At 40.5% G+C, this 23,880-nt stretch overlaps 1 protein-coding gene across 1 annotated transcript in view; it reads left to right on the forward strand.

The window, feature by feature from the left end:
- The window catches only part of dhx29 (DEAH (Asp-Glu-Ala-His) box polypeptide 29), a 157,267-nt gene that overhangs the window by 33,836 nt on the left and 99,551 nt on the right, over nt 1–23,880 (forward strand). Inside the window, exons 5-9 of the mRNA XM_041199536.1 lie at nt 1,219–1,358; nt 8,737–8,886; nt 11,914–12,040; nt 14,268–14,429; nt 14,527–14,698. Of these exons, the coding sequence (XP_041055470.1) occupies nt 1,219–1,358; nt 8,737–8,886; nt 11,914–12,040; nt 14,268–14,429; nt 14,527–14,698 (751 nt within the window). The remainder of the gene's footprint in view (nt 1–1,218; nt 1,359–8,736; nt 8,887–11,913; nt 12,041–14,267; nt 14,430–14,526; nt 14,699–23,880) is intronic.

Below are 23,880 nucleotides of genomic sequence, written 5' to 3' on the forward strand. Positions count from 1 at the left end.
TAGTTAGGCACTGGTAGTTTTGGAAAGACAAATTACTATAATGTAGTGCTTCTCTTGTTTGGATAGTCCAATTGTTGTGACTCAGTTTGTATTTCCCAGTGTTATTTGGTGATTATTGGAGTCCCAAGTATTTTATAATATAACTTTGTACATCAGGGAGGTGCAGGCAAATTGGTTGAAATTATTTGAAAGTTTGATTCATTTTGGGATACCATTAAAAAGCAATGAATGCAAGCATCTCTCCATGACTTTTAACAGCATTACTCTGTGAATCCCCGACCAACAACACCTTTTGAGGATTACCATTGGTCAGAAACTTAATTGGACTAACCATATAAATATTGTGGCTGCAAGAGCAGGTCAGAGGCTGGGAAGTCTGTAGTGAATAGCTCACCACTGGACTCCCCAAAGCATGTCTGCCATCTCCAAGGCACAAGTCAGGAATATGATGGAAGACTCTTCACTTGCCTTGGTGAGCCCGTGCAACAACACTTTAGCTCAACACCATCCAGAACAAAGCAGCTTGCTTGATCAGCACCCATCCACTGCCTTAGATGTTCACACTCTCCACCACAGGTGCACAGTTAGTGTGTGCTATACACAAGATGCACTGCAGCAACTCACCAAGGCTTCTTCAGATCTTCCAAACCTGTGACCTCTACCAACTAGAAGGGCAAGGGCAGCAGATGCATGGGAACACCAGCACCTACAATTTACCCTCCAAGTCACACACAATTTTGTCTAAGCAATACAATTACAATGGCTTTGGTTATAATTAAAATTGAACTGAACAAAGTGATTATACTGTTAAATTCCCTAATTAGGCTGTTTCATTCCATATTTCGTTTTATTTATTATGTGTGCTTTCTATTCACTGAGGTTACAACTTTGTACAGCTGCCCTTGTGATCAGTTGTCTTCTGCCCTGTCAAAACAGTAGATGAGCAATCTACTTCTAGACTCTGCTAGATTTAACTGGATATCCAGAGGCAAGGAAGATCTTATGGAGAAGAATAGAGTCTGTGTACAGCAGGTCCCTTTGGACAAGTTACATTCAGGAGCTATGGATACAGAGAATTGTGAATGTAGTCCTAATATCCTAATGCTGTGGCACATCATATGTGCTTGTCAGTTATTCATTACAATAATTTAAATTGGAATAATTTCTAATTGAATTGGAATGATATTAATTTAGAATGACATGTAACTTTTATTCAAGACACGTTACCTGATGGGTTCAGTCAGAAAATGCAGCAGGAAGAGATTAAGACAAAGCCCAAGTTTCAGATGCCTACAAAAGCTGCAACAAAACATGAAGTATCTGAGGGTCAAAGGAGTGATCAGAAGCCCCAGGCCAAGGTGAGAATATGAATCTTTTGTCGGTTTAATGTTTTTAGCAAAAAGAATGGAGATTTGCCTGATGATGACTCACTGCCTTTATCTCCCTTCCCTCCCTAACCCAGTACCTCGGTTCTTACTTCATGGATGTGATCTTAATGCACTATTAATTCAGTATGTTGCTATTTTCCTCTCTTTTTGAAAAAGAAAAGGGCCAATTCATCAATGCTGAATTTAATGTGTGCTGTCTGTGTGTGTTTATGATGTGGCAGATGTATACCAGGTGCACCAAACCCACAAGGAAAACTTGGTTGCACTATCACAATGGTTTCGCAATTTGTCTTTATTATGTGTGCTAAATTCAGAAGTAATAAGTCCATCAAGACCTTTAGCAATTTAGGAAAAAAAATTAAATTAAAATATTTATTAACAAAATAAAAGATGTCAAACACATACATAAGACTACAACTGCCAGAATAGCTCCTAAAATTCCTAATTAATCTGACTCCCAGTTATACTCCCTTTAAGGCAACGGTCCGAAATAGATTTTAGATTTAACACAGACTCAAGTTAACACGCTATCTTGGACAGTGGAATTCCAAATGGCTTTTCCTCAACTCCAGTTTTGTAAGGCAGCAGACTCGAGCACAAATGCTGGAGGCTTCGTTGAGGCTATTTCACACACTCCTGTTAGATCTTACATGGCCTTCTGACACAACCTTTTGTTCTCCTTTATATGTGTTTCTCTCTTTTTAATATGTAAATTCTATTGTTCCATATGTCTTCCTCATAATATAAAAACTTTCATGTTGCCAATATTGTCAGTAATCTTTGGGGAAAAATAAACACATTCCTTAGCCTTGCTTATCAGATGAGTTGTAAACAGACTAAGATCCTTTTGAAATCCAAATATCCCTTCATTTATCTAAAATAGGCTAATTCCCTTCATACTTTATATGCAAAGCCAGCATCCATGTTTACTCATTAGCATGTCAAGCACCTAGCTTCTTTTGATTTAAAGCTTGCACTCTGTTTGACTACAAAATGTAATTAAATCACACTTTGACACAACTATACTTATCCCCATAAACCTGCTTCACAATAAACCAGAAAAACATTATGAAACTTATGATACTTTCATGACATTTGTTAGATGAGGTAAAACATGTTGAAAGAATTGCTTAATTTTTGGGGCACAGATACATTATTCAAAGCTCATATGTAGGTGGTCTGTCATGCCCCTTTGGTGGCTTGATCTGTCCATCTCTTAAATGACCTCTGCTTTTTTAAACTGCTACTGAAGCATGTTACCAGTGTTTAATAGCTTACATTACTTCTGATACTTGCCACAATTGATACGTTTAGCCTGTGCCCAATGAGTTTTGGTCACTGCATCACAGAAGAATATGATTGCACTGTAGAAGGTTCAGAAGAGATTGAGCATGTTGCCAGGAAAAGAGAATTTTATCTATGAGAAAGATTGGATGGGATGGGTTTATCATTGTTGGGAACACAAGATGCTGAGGGGAGATTTAATTGGGATGTATAAAATTATGAAGAGCAAAAATAGAGTGGATAAGATGGAGCTGTTATGTGAATGGGAGGTAAAAAGCTATGAACATGGATGTAAAGTAATTGGTAGAAGAAATAGAGGAGAATTAGGAGTATTGGGCAGACCCACAGTTCAGAATTGGAGTGAGGCCAGTCTGTGGACTGCCTGCATTCTGAAAAAAATGCAAGTGTGATCTCACAGGGAAACCGGTAAGTGGTTGGTGAGCATTTTTCTCATTCACTTTTCAAAACTTGGGAAATTTATTAGTAATGGTAAGGTTTTTAATTAGTAGTAAGGTTTACTAGCAATAGTAAAGCTTATTAGGATTTATAGATTTTATTGTTTATAATTTAATAAATGCACAAAGATGGCAGGGCATGTGATGTGTTGCACCTGAAGTATGTAAGTGCTGAAGAACACCAGTGTGATCCAAGGCAACCACATCTGCAGTAAGTGTCTGCAGCTGATGAGCTTCAGCTCAGAGACAGAGCTGGAGGCCAAGCTACAGACACTGCGATGCATCACAGAGGGGGGAAGTTACCTGGACACTTCACTGCAGAAGATAGTCAGGCCCCTTCAGAAATAGTCATCTGATTTGGTCCATGGTCAAGGACAGGAGGCTGTGACTGTGAGCGAGGCAGGTAAGGGGATAAAGAAGGTAGGATTGGAGGAACCTCAGCCCTTGCAATTGTCCAACAGGTTCAAGCTCCTTGCAGCTTGTATGGATGAGTGAACTAACCATGGCATCAAGGTATCAGAAGGCATTCGGATTGGGGGAGTGAATAGGAATGTAGTGGTTGTTGGGCTTAGTATAGTCAGGGGGGTAAGAAACAGTTCTCTGCAGTCAAGAGCGGAAGTCCAGAGGGCTGTATTGCTTGCCCAGTGCCAGGATTTGGGACATTGCTTGGCTGGAGAGGAATGAGGGTGGTAGAGGGGATCATGTGAGAGGGGATGTGGTAAATCAAAGGGAAACAGCAAGGTAATCGAGTAGGGTAGCAATTTGGGTAATGAAAACCAGAGTGACAGGAAGGGACGGAGTTTACAAACTTAAGATTGCATCAGCAGATAAGACCAGAAATTGCAAAAATGGTAAAAAAAAAAGACAGAGCTAAGGTCTCTACCTGCGCATGGCATTCATAACAAAATGGATGATTTGTTAGCACAGAAAGAAATAAATATGTATGATCTGTTAGCCATTACAGAGAAATGGTTGCAAGGTGACCAAGGTTGGGATGATTTTTTTTTCATTCATTGGGATGTAGGTGTCACTGTCTAGGCTAACATTTATTGTCCATCTCTAATTGTCCTTGTGGTGGTGACCTGCCTTCTTGAACCACTGCAGTCCATGTGGTGTAGAATGAGACCTAAACATTCAAGGGTACTTGAAGTTTCAGATGGACAGGAAGCTGGGAAAAGATGGTGGGGTAGTTCTGTCAATTAAGGATGTCATTAGTACAGTAGTGAACAATGGCCCAAGATTGCAAGAGCAATATGTAGAATTCGTTTGAGTAGCGAAGAGACCTGAAAAGTAAAAGGTCAATTGTGGGAGTAGTCTATAGACTTCCTAACAGTAGTTACACTGTGGCACAGAGTATACAGGAAGAAATAAATGGGGCATGTAAGAAAGTTACCGCAACAATCATTGGCAATTTTAATCTTTGTGTGGATTGGTAAGGATAGCCTGGAAAACTACTTCATAGTGTATTTGGGACAGTTTCTTAGAACAAAACGTTCTCGAGCCAACCAGGTTGCAGGCTGTTCTAGACCTGGCAATGTGCAATGAGACAGGATTACTTCAGGGTAAAGGAGCCTCTCAGCGACAGTGATCATAACATGATCAGTTTGAAGGGAAGAGGTGTGGGCTTAAGACTAGTGTTTTTAAACCTAAATAAAGGTAACTATAAGGGTATGAAGGCAGAGCTGGTTAAAACGTAGGACTGGAGAGATGCAGTGGCAGACTTTAAGGAGATATTTAATAACTCTCAGCAAAGATTTATCCCTGTGAGATCCTTTTTGCTAGGAAGACTATTAGACCTGAAGGCTGACAAGTCCCTTGGACCTGATGGCCTGCATCTAGTGTCTTAAAATAAGTGGCTGCAGAGATAGCGGAGGCATTGGTCATAATCTTTCAAAATTCCTCATCCTGGAAAGGTCCCATCTTCAAGAGAGATGGTTAGATTTTCTCTTGTTGGAGATGGTCATTGCCAGGCACTTGTGTGGTGCGAATAATAGTTGCCACTTATCATACCAAGCCTGATTGTTGCTCATGTCTTGCTGTGTATGGACACGGACTGCTTAAGTATCTGAGGAATCACGAATGGTGCTGAACATTGTGCAGTCATCAGCGAACATCCCCACTTCTGACCTTTACGATGGAGGGAAGGTCATTGATGAAACAGCTGAAGATGGTTGGGCCAGGACACTACCCAAAGGAATTTCTGAAACAATACCCCAGAACTCTGGTGATTGAACTCAAACAGTCACAACCATCTTCCTTTGTACTAGGTATGGCTCCAAACAGGAGAGAGCTTTTTCCCTTTATTCCTGCTGACTCCAGTTTTGCTGGGGCTTCATGATACTATGCTTGGTTAAGGGCAGTCACTCTCTCCTCACCACATTTGTACCGAGGCTGTAATGAAGTCAGGAGCTGAGTGGCTTTGGTGGAACCCAGATTGAGCATCATTGAACGGGTTATCTAGAAACTTTCTTCAATGCATGCCAAATGGTGTGGTCAGACAAACATGTGTTGCTTGGAAAGTTGACAGTTGTTAATCTTTTGACAGAAGTGCTTGTTTTGGCAATAAAATTGTTTTCACAGCATTACATTTGGTCTCGGGCAACAATCACTAATGACCTGACAAAGATAAATGCGTGATCGATAGTCCATAATTAGAGGTTTTGTGCGAGGGACAAAATTGGTGCAAGTGCTGCTCTGTAGGTTAACCAGTGGGTTAGCTTAGCCAATTTGTCAAGTCTTCAACGTTTTTAACTCTTAAGCTATTCATTCTAGCAGATCTGTTGTTGCATTGCTCATGGTGGGTCAGAGGTTTAGTAAGATGGGCATTGTGCCAACTAGTGTTACAAAAGGCAGTATTGGGAATAACTGTCTGATTTCATAACATTGGAAAAGGGGTTGTGGCCTGGAACTACTTGAGGGAGTCCTGGATTCTGGAAACATTAGAAAGGGAGGTTTTGGGTCTGGCTACTGGGTTATAAGGAAAAGGGTTCTGGAATCATTGGCAGAGGGGGCCTAAGATTTTTCTGGGACAATTGGGGGAGCAGTCTTGGAATTTTGAGAGTACAAAGGGGTGCGGTCCTGGCATTTGGAGATATTGGTGGTTCTGACATCTGAGCATTGGGAAAGAATCCCAGGTTTTGGAAGTAGAAGGGCAGCATTCATCAGGGGTGGCTTTTGGATTCAGGGGAATTGGGGAGATGGTTGTGAGGGGTAGTATGTGCAAAAGATGTGAGGTCAAGTAGAGCTGCACGAGCTGCTGCAGGGAGAGCTTCTTTTTCCATTATGAGTGTCTTGTATCTGCAGTGTGTACTATCACAATTTGCCCTTTGAAGTTTTGAAAGGTTGGGTAGTACTGTTGGGTGCTGGTGGCAGTTCAGTATAGTGCTGCCACCAGCATTGAGAAGCATTTAGGTAGTTGGGGGGGTGCAGACCCATGACACTGGGACCTAAACTACGTTTTGTCCTGATGAAAAATATTTTGTAAGTTGTAAGAATGATTCAGAAGAAAATTTTGTAAACTGAATTTTTTGCAACTGCATTTTTAACAGTAACGGAGGCCCACAGAATGATGAAATCCAGCTTTGAGCAATGGTAGCTTCTTTCTTCGCTTCCTGCTGGGACTGTTTCCGGGTCAAGATTCGCCAGATCACATGGACCAGTATTACTACTTATCCAAGAAAATTGCAGTTGATCCCTTTAAAATTGATGCAAATTCTCAAATCCTTTTCAAACATTATTGAGAAAACACAATTGCAGATTCCACAGACCTTTAAAAAATAACAAATTTTCTTCATTGTACTGCTTCTAGGTCAAAGGTTGTTGCACTTGAAACAGCACTGAGGCGGTAGTAAACGCACAATGTATTCTGGGATGGGGATCTCAATGCCTGTATCACCAAGAGTGGCTTGGTAGCAACACTAATGATCAAGCTGGTTGCATCCTGAAGGACACATCATCCAGCACGGCCTGCATCATTTGGAGAGAGAAGGAATTTGAAGGAAAAATCCACTTAACCTTGTCGTCAGCAATCTACCTTTTCCAGATATTTCCATCTATGATCATATTGGTAGAAATGACCACCTCAAGTTCCTTTGGAGACTAAGTCCTGTCGTCACACAGAGGAAACTCTCTGAGTCCATGGTGTTGTTTGGCACTGTGCTAAATGGGATACATTAAGAATAGATCTAGCAGCTCAAAACTGGGCATCCATGAGGTGCCATGAGGCCATTGGCAGCAGCAGAATTTATTCAACCATAATTCATAACCTCATGGCCTGGCATATCTCACCCTCTGCCATCACCAGGGGATCAATCCTGGTTCAGTGAGGATTATAGAGGTGCAGTGCTTGTCATAGCTAAAAATATGTGCCAACCTGATGAAGTTACTGCACAGATCTGCATGTGTGTTCAAAAATGCAAGCAGTCTGCTGTAAACAGACCGAAACAATCCCACAATCAGTGCGTTAGATTAAAGCTCTGCCATCTTGCCACATCCACTCATGAATCGTGGACAATTAAACAGCTGATGGGAGGAGGAAGTTTCATGAACATCCTCTTCAGTGGTGGTTGCACCTAGCATATTAGTGCAAAAGGCAGTGCTAAAGCGTTTGCAGCTATCTTCCACCAGTGCTAAGTGGATTATGTCTTGATCTTCACCGAAGGTCCCCACCATCACTGCTAGCCTTCAGACATTTTAGTACACTTCACGCAGTATCAAGCACAAAGATACAACAAAGGATGTGAGCCCCAACAACAACATACTGTAGTGCTGAAAACTTGTGCTCCAAAACTAGCCGCACCACTCGCTGATCCACCCTCTTCTACAGGACAATGTGTAAAATATGCCCAGGTATTTTGCATTCACAAAAAGTAAGATTAATCCAATCCAGCCAATAACTGCCCCATCATATTAGGCAATTGCAATTTTTCAAACAGCCTGTTTTTCTGAAGATGTGACAGATACTTAAAAAAAAAATCAGTAATAAATAATCAATTGTAAATAACTGCTGAAAGTGCAGCTTTCATTGTTATGCATTTTGCTGTCTTAAATGTGTGAATCTAGCTTTTTAAATAAAAATAAATTATTAGCTAAATTAAGTATGGAACTATTTGTAAACTATACTACACAGGAATGGACTATTCAGCCCAATCAGTTTGTGCTGGAGTTTATACTCCACTCAAGTCTCCTCCTTTACTTCCTCATCTAAATGTCAACTAAATCTTCTACCTCCTTCTCCTTCATAAACTTACCTAGCTACTGACTGATGCTCTTGTTTGCTCTTTGTGGTAGTGTGTTCTGCATTCTTGCTACTCTTGAAGAACTTCCTCTGCATTTTCTATTTGCATTCTTGGTGAATATTATGCTATTTACCTCTAGTGTTGCTCTTCCCTATAAGTGGAAACATGCTGTCTAATCTATCTAAGCATTTCATAATTTGAAATACTGATACCAGGTCACCATTCAACTTTTTTATGGTTATATTCTCTCAGTTCCAGTGTTTGTACTTTGAGACAAATATCTGATTCCTTAATTATTTTGTAAAAGACAAAAGGTTGACATTTTTGAAGTGAATGGTAAGGAACTTGAATGCGATATTCTCTTGTTCATAGGCAGCTGAAAATCAAAGCGCACAAGTTAGCATGAAGGAATGGATTTTGCAATATGCTGAAAAAGCAAATAATAGCGGTGACGATGACAATGGCGATCAGGATAATGAAATACCTGAGGCAGCTTCTGAAAAGGAAGAACACTTTGATCCAGTGAGTATAAAAGTAATTTTGACCTCACTGAAGAAGCAAATTTGGAGTGTATTTATGTCAAAAAATAACTTCATTTGACTGGAAAATGGAAGTCTTTACATGTCTGATTTCCTCATTCTCCTGTAGTACTGCAAGTTGAGCTATTACAAGTAAATTTAAATTACAATGGCATTTGCTAACAGGCAAAACCTGAGGTTTGCTTTAAAGCAGAAAAAAGTAAAGCAAACATTTGGTGAACTGTTTAGAATGATGTATTGAACTATAAGAGATTTTGTTTAGTTCTTGCAACTAGCCTGGTCATTGATTAGCTATCACAACAAATTGGTCAAAAATATTTTCTCCAATGCATATTTCTGTATTCTAAGATCATGAATATCTCTTCCAAATTGCAATTTATTTGAGTTGTATAGTAGATTGTAATATTAAACATAAGGCAGTTGCCTTGTAAGTATCTTAAGGTGTTGGATCTTGGAATTGCCTCTTTCTTCTTTCTCATAATTTTCTTCCTCCTTGAAGATATTGAAGACCCCTTGATGGGTTACAGTTCTGTCAATGGCTCAGGTATCTCAAGTTCATATCAATAATGGTATCGTGTGAAGTGAATGTCAGCAGGCTATTTGACCACAGGAAACATCATAATTAAGTTTGATAATGCATTAATAAGCAGCTTTTTCTTAGTCTATCTAGCCCAGGAGCCTTGACCGTGATTTGTAAGGGACCTAATAGGGTGCTGTCTGAAATCAAGTAACAGAATAGTTAAGTGAGCTAATTTTCCTGTGGTTTCACCTCCCTCAGGAAAAGAGAAATTTCAGAGAGGTAGCCTTCTGGTTAGTTGGAAGAGGTGGAATTTTGAGAGTGCAGAGTTTGCACGTTCCTGTCAGGATTAAAGGCAAAATTAACAGGCATAGGGAACCTTGGTTTTCAAGGGATAGTGGCGATCTGGTTAAGAAGAAGAGAGGTGTATAGCAGGTATAGGCAACAAGAAGCAAATGAGGTACTTGTAGAGTATAAAAAATGTAAGAAAATACTAAAAAAGGAAATCAGGAAGGCAAAAAGAAGACATGAGGTTGCTTTGGCAGATAACGTGAAGGTTAACCCTAAGGGTTTCTACAAGTATATTAAGAGTAAAAGGATAGTAATGGACACAATTGGTCCCCTTGAAGATCAGAGTGGTCGTCCATGTGTGGAGCCTCACGAGACGGGGGAGATCTTAAACAGTTTTTTTGCATCAGTATTTACTCAGGAAACTGGCATAGTGTATAAGGAAGGAAGAGAAACAAGCAGTAGTTTCATGGAACATATAGAGATTAAAGAGGAGGAGGTGCTTGCTGCCTTACGACGAATAAAGGTAGATAAATCCCCCGGGCCTGACATGATATTTCCTCGGACCTTGAGGGAGACTAGTATAGAAATTGCAGGGGCCCTGGCAGAAATATTTAAAACGTCCTTAGCCACGGGTGAGGTGCCGGAGGATTGGAGAGTAGCTCATGTTGTTCCGTTGTTTAAAAAAGGCTCCAAAAGTAAACCAGGTAATTACAGGCCAGTGAGCCTGATGTCAGTAGTAGGTAAATTATTGGAAGGTGTTCTGAGAGATCGGATATATAATTATTTGGACAGCCAAGGGCTGATTAAGGATAGTCAGCATGGCTTTGTGCGTGGTAGGTCGTGTTTAACGAACCTTGTAGAATTTTTCAAGGAGGTTACCAAGAAAGTAGATAAAGGAAAGGCTGTGGATGTTGTCTACATGGACTTTAGTAAGGCCTTTGACAAGGTCCCACATGGGAGTTTATTTCAGAAGGTTCAGACACTTGGTATCCGTGGAGAGGTTGTAAACTGGATTTGAAATTGGCTGTGTGGGAGAAGACAGAGAGTGGTAGTGGAGGTCTGTGACTAGTGGTGTGCCTCAGGGATCTGTGCTCGGACCATTGTTGTTTGTTGTCTATATCAATGATTTGGATGATAATGTGGTGAATTTGATCAGCAAGTTTGCTGATGACACTAAGATTGGAGGCATTGTGGACAGCGAGGAAGGCTTTCAAAGCTTGCAGAGAGATCTGGACCAACTGGAAAAATGGGCCAAAAAATGGCAGATGGAATTTAATGTAGAAAAGTGTGAGGTGTTACATTTTGCAAGGTCAAACCAAGGTAGGACATACACAGTAAATGGTAGGGCACTGAGGAGTGCGGATGAACAAAGGGATCTGGGAGTTCAGATACATAGTTCCCTGAAAGTGGCGTCACAGGTAGACAAGGTTGTAAAGAAAGCTTTTGGCATACTGGCTTTCATAAATCAAAGTACTGAGTATAGGAGTTGGGATATTATGGTGAGGTTATATAAGACATTGGTGAGGCCAACTTTGGAGTATTGTGTGCAGTTCTGGTTGCCTACCTACAGAAAGGAAATCAGTAAGATTGAGAGAGTGCAGAGAAGATTTACTAGGATGTTGCTGGGTCTTAAAGAGTTGAGTTACAGGGAAAGATTAAGCAGGTTAGGACTTTATTCCTTGGAGCGTAGAAGAATGAGGGGAGATATGATAGAAGTTTACAAAATTATGAGGGTATAGACAGTAAATGCGAGTAGGCTCTTTCCACTTAGATTAGGAGAAATAAACACGAGAGGACATGGCTTTAGGGTGAAAGGGGAAAGGTTTGGGGGAACATTAGGGGGAACTTCTTCATTCAGAGAGTGGTGAAAGTGTGGAACGAGCTACCATCTGACGTGATAAATGCGGGCTCACTCTTAAGTTTTAAGAATAAATTAGATAGATAAATGGATGGGAGAGGTCTGGAGGGTTATGGACTAGGTGCAGGGACTAGCGGAATAATATTTCGGCACAGGCTAGAAGGGCCGAATGGCCTGTTTTCTGTGCTGTAATGTTCTATGGTTCTAGATGGATCTAATGCTTTTTCTTCTTATAATTTCCTAACTCTATAATTGCATATGATTAGCACGAAGTATTGCGGTTGCCAACAAGCTTAAGATCTTTTGATGGCAATTCAAGCGAATTTCACTTTTTTATTCAACAGAATGATCTTTACTTGGAACTGACAGCAAAATTACTTGATACCAAAGAGCGGGCTCTGTCCTTTAAACAGAGCAATAACAAACATGCTCACAGAGAAGCAGGTGATAGAATTAAGATACTGCAACAGGGTAAGGACATTGTTCCTCTGTTTAACTGATGTTGTAGAGTTTTGATCACAGTAATTTCAAAGGTTAATTGTTACGCCATTAAAGTAATCATGGGCTGGAAGGGTGAGAATCAGGATAATATCCGAAAAAAAATGGCTTTCTGATCACTTCTGATCCTTGCATTGAAGATTATGTACATCTTGACATGGTAGAAGTTAAATCATAAGATTCCGCAGGATGAGGACTAGCAGTTGAGATTAGATGATACTTGTGATTATGCAAGTTTAATTACAATCACAGTTGTAAACTATGGAAATCTGGAATACATTTTAAAGTAGTGAAATGTTATAAATAATTTACTAAACCTGTTCTGACAAATAATCTGGCCGCAGGTTACGTTTGAAACCAAATTGGTCAAAAAATATTTCTGAAATGTGAAGCTCTGGAGGAAAGCATTCTATAGAACAGTTGTGCATATCTCTCCTCTAAAATGCAATTTATTTGATTTCAATAATAATTGTTTTTTTTAAACGAGGCTTTCTGCTGATTCAGTGGGTGTTAAAGATTCTATGGCATTATTCAAACAACAGGGAAAATGTGATTTAGGAATTTTGGTCTATATTAAGTTAAGCCATAACAAATCGAACAGCCATTGTTTCAAACATTGGAGATTACGATACAGATATTAATAACGTTCTTGGACTATTTTTCTTGTGCATATGTCAACAATTGATGTGATTGTTTATAGCACCAGCTTTCTATAGCAGAAGAGTTAATGGATTGAATCCTGCTAAAAATATAACACGTTAACAGCATGGATTGTTACTAACGAGAAAATTGAGCAGCAGGTTTAGCGGATTAAGAGATAAGGCATGAGTTGCCAACCTCCTGAATTTGCCAAAAGCAAAACACTGCGGATGCTGGAAATCTGAAACAAAAATAGCTGGAAAAATTCAGCAGGTCTGACAGCATCTGTGGAGAGGAAGACAGAGTTAGCGTTTCGAGTCTGAATGACTCTCCATCAGAACTAAAGTTCCTGAATTTGCTGGTTGATTTGCTCAGCAGCGCTGTTTGTTTTTGACAACCAGCATCTTGCCCTTAGTCTCCCTGATATTTTTAAGCATTTACTGGATTGGCATGCAGGTATTTGCCCATTAAATCTTTACTAATAATTGTCTGGCAGTTAACAATGCGAGCACCTTTTTGTTGACTCAATAATTGTCAATCTTGTGCCAATCAACCTCTTTGGTTCAGAAATGGTACAGTATAATCTGTGGAGTCTCATTCCTTCAAGTGGTAAAATGTTGTTGGAGATTTTTTAAAATGGCATTTTTTATTTCTTTTCCTTTGACTCTTTTTTTTTCCTCTTGCTTATAATCCAATTGTTCATTGTCTCCTTTTGCATCTGATTTGACTTCAATTCATCCACTTTTCTCCATGTTCCTGTTTCTCAATCTTTAATTATCATTTGGTTAAGGCAATTTCCTTCTGTTCACATAGCTCCCAAATGCCCTGTTGCCCTTGCCACACCATTATTAACTCGCAATTGCAGCAAGTAACAGTGCAAAAAATTTTTGAGTTGTAGATTACAGAAAAAAATCATAACTAATGGGTCATGGCACAAGCTACCGATTCCAACCCAATGATACTTTGGATTGAAAAAATATGGATGTAAGTTTATATTAAGTGAAGTTGAATTAGTGTAGGTTTAGAAAGAGCCTCAGTGAAATTGTTGACATATTGCTTTTGCAGTATGGAAGGAATTAAGATATTAAAAATGTTGTGATATTAAAATTTTGCATATATATTTATTAGAATGGCATGTTTAACTTTGGTTGTATGCCATAAGATTACGTTACAGAAAAGAGCAACAAGACTGATCAAAACCTAAAAAAGCTGGGGTATGCTAAATGATTGCAGAATCTTAACCTTTTATAGTCTAGAAAGAAGGCAGTTAAGAAAGTAACATAATTTTATTGTAAAGACTGGTTATTATTTCAAAGTTTGACATGAATAAGTGATGCAATAACATCAAATCACATTGCACTTTGCTGAATTGTTCCTATGAAATTTAGTTTTTTTATGAGGCCAAATTCTATGAATTATTGTCCAGGCTGGAGTTTGGCAGTTTTCCATGTGTCTTGAATTAGCATGAAAATGAATGAACTTCTGGGTTTATTACAGTATCCTTAAGCTGTGTACTTTGGATAAAATTGTCTGTATTTTAAATTTTTTACTTTTGGTGTAGAGATTAAACAGTTGGAGAAACATCCTGCTTTTGATCCTTCAATAAAGATGGTAGATCTAAAGAAGAATGACAGAAGCTCCGCCAGGCTTAATGATGATAAGCATGAAGCTGCCCTTAACTTAACTTTGCTGGAAGAATCTGCAACAAAATTAAAAGAGGAAAGTAAGTAACTGAACAATATAACACCTGTGATTATATAATACATTTTTAGCATTTTTTTTAGCACAATACTGTTTTTTTTAACTTTCTGACCTTATAGCTATTATAGCGAAAAATGAGCCAAAGGATGTACGGAACTTTGACTATACTTCACGAAGTTGGACAGGAAAATCTCCCAAGCAGTTTCTGATTGATTGGTGCCGGAAAAACCTTCCCACAAGTCCAGCTCCGAACTATCGTAAAATTTCTGTGGGTAGATTCTGGAAGTGTAGGTTTGTGTCTTTTGTTATATCTTTTGTCAAAATTCAGAAACATATTGACATTTAGCCTTTAGAATGAAGTAGATTTAAGGGAACTTGCATTGCTCTCAGCTAATCAATTTTTGTTGGTTTTAATTCATGGCTTTTGTTGAAAAATAATTGTGATCTATTCATATATCAAGAATAGTTTTACTTAAACAGCCATTTCCACTCTTATTATCTGCTCCTTAATTTTTCTCTCTTTTTGGCTAACCATTTTTTCTTCAAGTTTAAGATGTTTTACTTACTTGTGTTTGTCTCCTTCCCTTTTCCCAATATCTATTTTGAAGATGGGAATGACTTCTTGTAAAGAGTTTTCTAGGAATAATACCAGGTTATGAAGTTAATGATAGGTCTTTATTTGATTGATCTGACCTTTTATTTCAGTTGTGAAATGGAAGTTTGTTAACAGGTCCCTTATTGACAGAAAGGTTTACCATTGTCTTTACTTACAAATGTTTATTCTTCTATTTTCATGTGGTCAGCTCCATTTAGGAAGAATTTACTTTTTTTTTTCAAATTAATTTGCTGTTCTGAACAACAGTGTCAAATCTGGGAGTGTTCTTAACTTTAACAGCCTTAAGTATTGTTGCAGCAAACTGTCTTAATTTGATAGTCTGAGCATAGTTCCAGCTTTTTAAGCAAGTGTTGGTAATTTTTGTAAAGTTTATGGTTTATCAAGTTTCTGCATTTCAGATTTTTAACTTTATGAAGTCTAAAACTGGCTGACTTTAAGACTGTAGCTATTAATGGATGGGTACAGTTTATTTAGGAAGTGGGATTTTTGATACAAGATGGCCGAAATGATAACTTGAGGTTCCAATCTGTATTCGGTGTGCTGGAGGAAGTGGTGCGTTAAAGGGGTTGTGATGATCATGGGCGTTGATTTTTTTTTTGTGTGTGTGTGTTATGATGCGGGGGAACCTTGAACCAAAACAACCAAACAAAGAAATTAGCAACGCGATTTCGCAGTAACTTTTACTTAAAACATGAATCGGCACTAAAGCAAATTAGACATGAACTAACGGGCAAATGATACTACAAATAACCAGGAAAATTTCACTTGAAATAGTCATTCAACAAAGATACGTCTTAAACAAGTACAAGCATTTGCCTTCAACATGTACGGCTTTATGTGACTACACAGTTCCACAATACACTTATTTACTCATGTAGGGTAAGCTAGGAGTCCTATCTGACAACGGCTTTCACCCCTGAGTTTGGTTGGTGCGATTGTCATCAGCAAGGAAGACCTCTATGAAGCCTTTCTTCCTTGGGTCACAATGGTCCTCTCCAGAATTCCTTTTCAACTGACCAACCAATAACACCCTTGTTCGTGATTTGACCACTTCCACAAAAACTCTTTGGTACTTCTGAGCTATTCATGCAGCTTTCCTGGTTTTATGCTGTATTAGCTAGCTGGCACATTGCCTCCAGGACCTCCTGTTTCCTTTTGCAACAACCTAAAACTGACCTCTTCCTTTTTCTTTCATTATGTCACAGGATATGGGCATAGCTGAGTAGGCCAGTATTTGTTGCGCTTCCCTAATTGCCCTTGAGAAGGTGACAGTGAGCTGCCACCTTGAACAGTTTTGGCCTATGTGTATAGGTGCACCCACAGTGCTGTTAGGAAGGGAGTTCAGGATTTTGACTTGGTGACAATGAAGGAAAGGCAGTATAGTTCCAAGTCAGGATGGTGTGGATTGGAATGGGGCCTTGGAGGTGGTGGTGTTTCATGCATCTGCAGTCCTTGTCCTGTAGCCCTTCTTAAAAGCTGTAGAGGTAACAGATTTGGAAGGTGCTGTTGAAGGAGCCTTGCTGAATTGCTGCAGTGTGGATGGTACACTGTGGTTGGGGGGAGGTGCGGGGTGCCAGTCCCGTGGGCTGCTTTGTCCTTGAATAAATTGGAAATACAGTCATCCAGGCAAATGGAGAGTGCAGCATCACATTCCTGACTTGTGCTATATAGATGAAAGGCAGGCTTTGGGGAATCAGGAAGTGAGTTACTCGCTGCAGAATTCCCAGTCCCTGAACTGCTCTTGTAGCCATAATAGTTATATGGCTGGTCCATTTCAGTTTATAGTTAATAGTAACACCAAGGATGTTGATATGGGGGATTTGATGAAGGTCAAATTTGAAGGACAAATGAGATGGTTAGATTCTCTTATTAGAGATGGTCATTGCTCAACACTTGTGTGGCGTGAATGTTACTTGCCACTTGTCAGCCCAGGTCTTGCTGCATTTGGAGATGGGCTGCTTCAGTATCGGAGGAGTCGTGAATGGTGCTGAACATTGCAATCATCAACAAATTTCCCTACTTGGACCTTTTGATGGCAGACAGGTCATTGAAGCAGCTGAAAATGGGCCGAGGGCACTACCCTGAGGAACTCCTGGGACTGAGATGATTGACTTCCAACAACGGCAACCATCTTCCTTTGTGCTAGGTATGACTCCCAACTAGTGGAGAGTTTTCTCCCTAACTCCCATTGACTTCAGCTTTGCTAGGGCTCTTTACCACACTTGGATGTATGCTGCCTTGATGTCAAGTGCCCTGCCCCTGGCGTTCAGCTCTTTTGTTTGGACCGAGGCCGTAATGAGGTGAGGAACTGAGTGGCACCGGTGGCACCCAAATTGAGTCAGTGAGTAGGCTATTGCTGAGTCAGAGCTGCATGATAGCACTGACGACACCTTTGCTGATGAACGAGAGTAGACTGGGGTTATAACTGACCAAATTGTATTTTTCCTGGTTTTGTTTGTGCACTAAACTTAGTTGGGCAATTTTCTTCATTGCTGAGTAGATGCTAATATTGTAGCTGTACTGGAAGAGCTTGGCTGGGGATGCAGCTCATTCTGGAGCATAAGTCTGCAGTGCTATTGCTGGAATATTGTCAGGGATCATAGACTTTGCAGTGTTCAGCCGATTCTTGATATCGCGTGGAGTAAATCGAATTGGCTGAAGTCTGGCATCTGTGATGCCGGGGACCTCAGGAGGAGGCTGAGATGGATCACCCACCCAGAACTACTGGCTCAATGTCGTTGCAGATGCTTCAGTGTCCTCTTTTGCTCTGATGCGCTGGTCTCCCCCTTCATTCAAGTTGGGGATATATTTGGATCCTCTTCCTGCAGTTAATTGTTTAATTGTCTGCCACCTTTCACAAATGGTGATGGTAGGTTAAGGAACGGAACCCTAATCAAAGACGTAGCAGTAAAGCATCTAGAAAACGAAAATACGCAATAACCTCTCCAGTCCAGAATGCTTGGAACCAAGGCACTTCTAGATTTCAGAATTTTCTGGATTATAGAATAATGTTAGAATGCCTAACCGGATATGAGTATGTACCTGAGACATAAAACATGCCATAAGTGGTGTAAAGCTACACAAGTACACATTTTCAAATCAATTTGTTTGAACATTTGGGCTGATACACCAATGCATAGGGGTCCAGAATAAAATTGAGCATTGTCAGCAGTTAAGCAATACACTTCTTTATATTCCTTAAGGCTTGTAAATCCCAATGCATTCATAGCGTACAGTTGAAGACAGCTGCAGTTATCTCAAATTGTTAAATAATCTGTACTCTCTGCTTCCCAAACTATTTTCCTTTGTGACCCAATTTTACTGCACAGGCACAAACACACCTGAGGGTTATGAGGTTGCAGATGGCAAAGTGGATTTGAGACCGCAATCAGATCAGCCGCAATCTAATTGAATAGCAGATCAGGCTTGAAGGGCTGAATGACCTCCTCCTGCTCCTAAGTCCTATGTTCCTATAATTGGCCCCTCTCCCCTTCACCCACCCCACACACACACACACACACACACACACACACACACACACACAATCAGCCTCTTTTTTTTTGCTGCACACGCATGCAGTCAAGCATGCGCACAATCAGTTTGTCTCCCCATATATTCTGTAATCAGCCCCTCTTCCCCCCATTTTTGGCTTAGCTTCCAGTGCCTATGAGACAGTGTTGCCAGTGCACAGCAAGGAGCTCGTATGGCAGGCAGATGAGCAGAAACACAGCAAAGTTTGAAGCTGCCATTTACCTTCCCAGCTCAACCGCGTGAACACCTGGCTTTTCCCACAGAGCCCAGACAAATGAGCCAGTCACTGAGTTATCTTTGCCTGTACCAACTCAGCACACAACATCCCAGACCAGTACAGTACTCAGATCTAATTGTTTCCTGAGGTTAAAAAACACTTTTGGGCTCACCGGCTGCCCTTGCTGAACCTCCTGACTGGTTCGTCTCCACAGGCACCATTGCAACCTTGGAGGAGGGGAAGATTGTGACCCCCAAAAGCAATCTCAACGACCCCTCGGCTGAAAAAAAAATTGGGACTACTGGTGTTTCTGGATTTCAGATTTCTGGACTGGAGAGGTTACAGTGTATTATAGGGCTGTCAGCACAGATTCCACGAAGGAAGGTCATGCTTAACGAACCATATTGATTTTTTTTAAAGGAAGTAACAAGTTAAAATAAGTGGAATGTGGTAAAAGTAATATATTTGGATTTCCAAAAAGCTTTTGATAAGGTACTGCATAGTAGATTTCAGATCAAGATCTGAACATATGGAGTCAGGGGAAGGTAGAAGAATGCATAGTAAACTGACTACAAAATAAAAAGCAAAATAGGAGGTTAAAATTAGTTACTGAAATTGACAAATGGTGAGAAATGCTGTTTCACAAGGATCCATACTGGTACTACTGTTGTTCACCATGTATGTAAATGACTTGGACTCAAATCGGATGTATAATTTTAACATTGTCGATTGACACCAAGTTGGGTGAATATAGTTAATACAGAGCAGGAACAGTGTGGCTTGAATTGATTGAGAAGCTAGGAGTTTGAATGAGGAAGGTTTTCACCCTCCAGTATTTGGTTTTTACAGCATTGCGATTGGAAGAGGCTGATTGGTGACTAACTGGTAAGTTATTCTACTTATAACAAATAGCTCGTAATGTTAAGGTATGGCAGGGCAGCTTAGTGATTGGAATGTGGGAAGTTGTGGTCACCATGTGCCCTAGACAAATGCGTTTGCAAGAAGTGTCAACAGCTGCAAGAGCTTGAGTTCTGGGTTTCGGAACTCTAGTAGCGGCTGGAGTCACTGTGGTGCATCTGTGACGCAGGGAACCACGTGGATAGCACGTTGAGGGAAATGGTCATACCGCAGATTAGGAGTGTGTAGATAGAGAGGGAATGGGTGACCGCCAGGCAGTCGAAGAGAACCAGGCAGGGAGTGCTTGAGTTGGTCTCGCTCACTAACCGGTTTTCCATTTTGGATACTAGTGAAAGCAATGGTTCCTCAGAGGAATGCTGCAAGAGCCAAGTCTGTGGCACCTTAGGTGACTCAGCTACATTGGAAAGGAGAATGAAGAGTGGAAGGGCAATTGTAATGGGGGATCTGTTAGTTAGGGGAACAGACAAGCTCTTCTTTGGCTGTAGAAATTACTCCAGGTTGTTATGTTGTCTCTGGTGCCAGGGTCAAGGATGTCACAACGGCTGCAGGACATTCTTTGGGAAGGGGGCGAATGGCCAGAGATAATGGTCTACATTGTTAGGAAGAGGGTTGAGGTCCTGAAAGCAGATTTTAGGGAGTTAGGAAAGAAATAAAGTAGGACCTCAAAAGCAGTAATCTCCAGATTACTCCCAGTACCATGTGCTTGTGAGCATTGGGGTAGTAGGATTGAGCAATTGAACACGTGGCTGGAGAATTTGTGTAAGAAAGGCATCAGATTTTGAAGGCATTGGGACTGGTTCTGGGGCAAGTGGGACCTGTGCAAATTGGACAGGTTGCACCTTAGCAGAACCGGGGCTAACATTCTTGCATGAAGATTCGCTAGTGCTTTTAGGGAGGGTTTAAAGTAAATTGGCAAGGGGATGGGAACCTGAGAGGGAGCTTGGGTTGGAAGGAAGCAAAACTGCTAATAGGAAGTAAAAAAGTAATAAGCCAAATTAGAAACTAGACGAAACGAAGGCAAGCATCAAATAGGATTAGATTGCAGAATAATATTTTAAAAAGACAAATTTAAGGGCATTCTATCTGGATGCATGCAGCATTCGCAATAAGGTAGATGATTTGAAGGCACACATAGAGGTGAATGGGTATGATTTAATTGCCATTCCGGAGACGTGGTTACAGGGTGACTGTGACTTGGCACTGAATATTGAGTTTTGAGAATATTTATCATTTAGAAAGGATGGGCGAAGGGGTAAGGGAGGTAGGGTAGCACTGTTAATACAGGACGACATCAGTACATTAATGAAAGAGGATCTTAGATCAAAGGATCAAGATGCCAAATCAGTTTGGATGGAGCTGAGAAACAGCAAGAGGCAGCAAACATTGGTGGGAGTTGTTTATAGGCCACCAAACTATAGTGGTAATGTTGGGCATGTATAAATCAGGAAATTAGAGCAGCATGTAACATGGGTAATACAGTAATAACAGGTGATTTCAATTTACATATAGACTGGGTAATTAGCGCCCATGCTTTGGAGGATGAATTCTTCGAGTGTGTGCAAGATGGGTTTCTGGAGCATTATATTGAGGAACCAGCTAGGAATTGGGCTATTTTAGATTTAGTATTAACTAACGAGAAAGGTCCGATTAATAACCTTGCTGTAAAGGAGCCATTAGGAAATAGTGGCCATAATATGATAGAGTTTTATGTCAAGTTTGGAAGTGATGTAATTCATTCTGAAACTATGGTCTTAAATCTGAATAAAGGAAATTGTGAAGGTATGAGGGGCAAGTTGGTGATGATGGATTGAGAAAATGCACTTAAAGATTTGATGGTGGCAAACAATGGCTAGTATTTAAAGAAGTATTACATGGTCTACAACAAATATACATTCCTCTAAGACACAAAAATCCAAAAGGAAAGGTGAATCAACCGTGGCTAACCAAAGGAAGTTAAAGATGTATTAGATCAAAGAAAGTGGCTTGTAAGGTTGCCTGCAAAAGTAGTAAGCCCAGTGATTGGGAGCAATTTAGAATCCAGCAAAAGATGACCAAGAAACAGATTTTTTTTTTAAAAAAAAAGGTAAAGAGAATATGAATGCAAGCTAGTGAGGAACATAAAGGCAGACTGTAAAGGTTTCTTTAGGCATGTGAAAAGGAAAAGATTAGCTAGGATAAATGTGGGCCCATTACAGGTAGAGACAGGGTAATTTATGGTGGAGATTAGGGAAATGGCAGAGAAACTAAACTATAATTTGTCTGTCGTCTTAGAGGAAGATACAGAAAATCTCTCAGAAAGACTAGGGATCCAAGGAGCATACGAATTAGGAACAGGAGTTGGCCACTCCGCTCCTCGAGCCTGCTCTGCCGTTCAATGAGATCATGGCTGATCTGAATGTAACCTCAATCCCACATTCCTGCCTATCTCCAATAACCTTTCACCCCCTTGTTAATCAAGGATCTATCCACTTCTGCCTTAAAAATATTCAAAGGCTCTGCTTCCACCGCCTTTGGAGGAAGAGTGTTCCAAAGGCTCGCTACCCTCAGAAAAAAATTCTCCTCATCTGTCTTAAATGAGCAACCCCTTTTTAAACAGTGACCCCTAGTTCTAGATTCTCCCACAAGAGGAAACATCCTCTCCACATCCACCCTGTCAAGACCCCTCAGGATCTTAAAGGTTTCAATCAAGTGAAAATAAGGAATGGAAAGAAATTCAAGAGGTAGTACTTGAAACATTAATTGCATTGAAGGTTGATAAATCCCCTGTGCTTGATAATCTACATCCCAGAGTATTCAAGGTTGTGACTGCAGAGTGAGTGGATGCATTGGTGGTAATCTTTCAAAATTCAATAGATTCTGGAAAGACTCCTGTAGACTGGAAAGTAGCAAATGTAGCCCACTGTTTAGGAAGAGAGAAAACTGAGAATGACAGGCTTGTTAGTTTGACATCAATAGTAGTGAAAATGTTAGTCTGTTATAAGGAATGTGATAAGTGGACACTTTGACAATAATGATATGAATGAGCAGAGTCAACATGGACCTATGGATATTGTTAGGGTCAGGAGAGAAACAGGCAGACTGTACTTATATCTTCTCACCACCTTTTTGGTCAGTAGAAAGTGTTTTGCATTATTTTTAAAGTATGCGGTGACATGTTTTCCCAAACCCTCTATAATTCAGTTTACTAATAACCCACAGCAAACTTGTGTTATGATTAACTCAGATTAGTTTATTTCACATTCAAAAACCTGAAGGTGTGTTTGCAATTTCCCACTGCACTATACAGACAGTGAGGAGGGATAGAAAAGAGCTTTACAACAATGGATAGTTACAGTACAAGAATCTCAGAAATTAATATTAGTTCACGTGATTTCCAGTGTCCAAATCCAATGAGGAATTCTTTGACATAGGAACTACAGTTCAGTTGGCTGAAGACTGGAGTCGTCAAGTTCACTTGACAGTTGGTACTGATACCACAGATGAAGTAGGTACACAACACAAACTGCGTCAGTTCAGCAGGTGATGGTAGGAACTTTTCCAGCAGAGACAGACTTCAAGGAGTAGGCTGTTGTTTTGCCTGGAGTTTTTTTTTTCATTATTCATTCATGGGATGTGAGCTTCCCTGGCTGGGCAAGCATTAATTGCCCTTTCCAAGTTGCCCTTGAGAAAGTGGTGGTGAGCTGCTGCCTTGAACTGCTGCAGTCCATGTGGTGTAGGTACACCCATAGTGCTGTTAAGAAGGGAGATCCAGGATTTTGACCCAGCGACGGTGAAGGAATGATGATATTTCCAATTCAGGATAGTGAGTGACTTGGAGGGGAACTTCCGGGTGGTGGTGTTCCCATCTATCTGCTGCCCTTGTTCTTCTGTATGGTAGTGGTCAAGGGTTTGGAAGGAGGCTGTCGAAGGAGCCTTGGTGAATTCCTGCAGTGCATCTTGTGGATGGTACACACTGCTGCTACTGTGTGTCGGTGGTGGAGAGAGTGAATGTTTGTGAATGTGGTGCCAATCAAGTGGGCTGTTTTGTCCTGGATGGTGTCAAGCTCCTTGAGTGTTGTGGGAGCTGCACTCATCCAGGCAATTGGGGAGTACTCCATCACACTGCTGACTTGTGCCTTGCAAATGGTAGACAGGCTTTGGGAATCAGGAGGTGAGTTATTCATCGCAGGATTCCTAGCCTCTGACCTGCTC

Source organism: Carcharodon carcharias, chromosome 1 (genome assembly GCF_017639515.1).
Source record: "Carcharodon carcharias isolate sCarCar2 chromosome 1, sCarCar2.pri, whole genome shotgun sequence".
Taxonomy (NCBI): Eukaryota; Metazoa; Chordata; class Chondrichthyes; order Lamniformes; family Lamnidae; genus Carcharodon; species Carcharodon carcharias.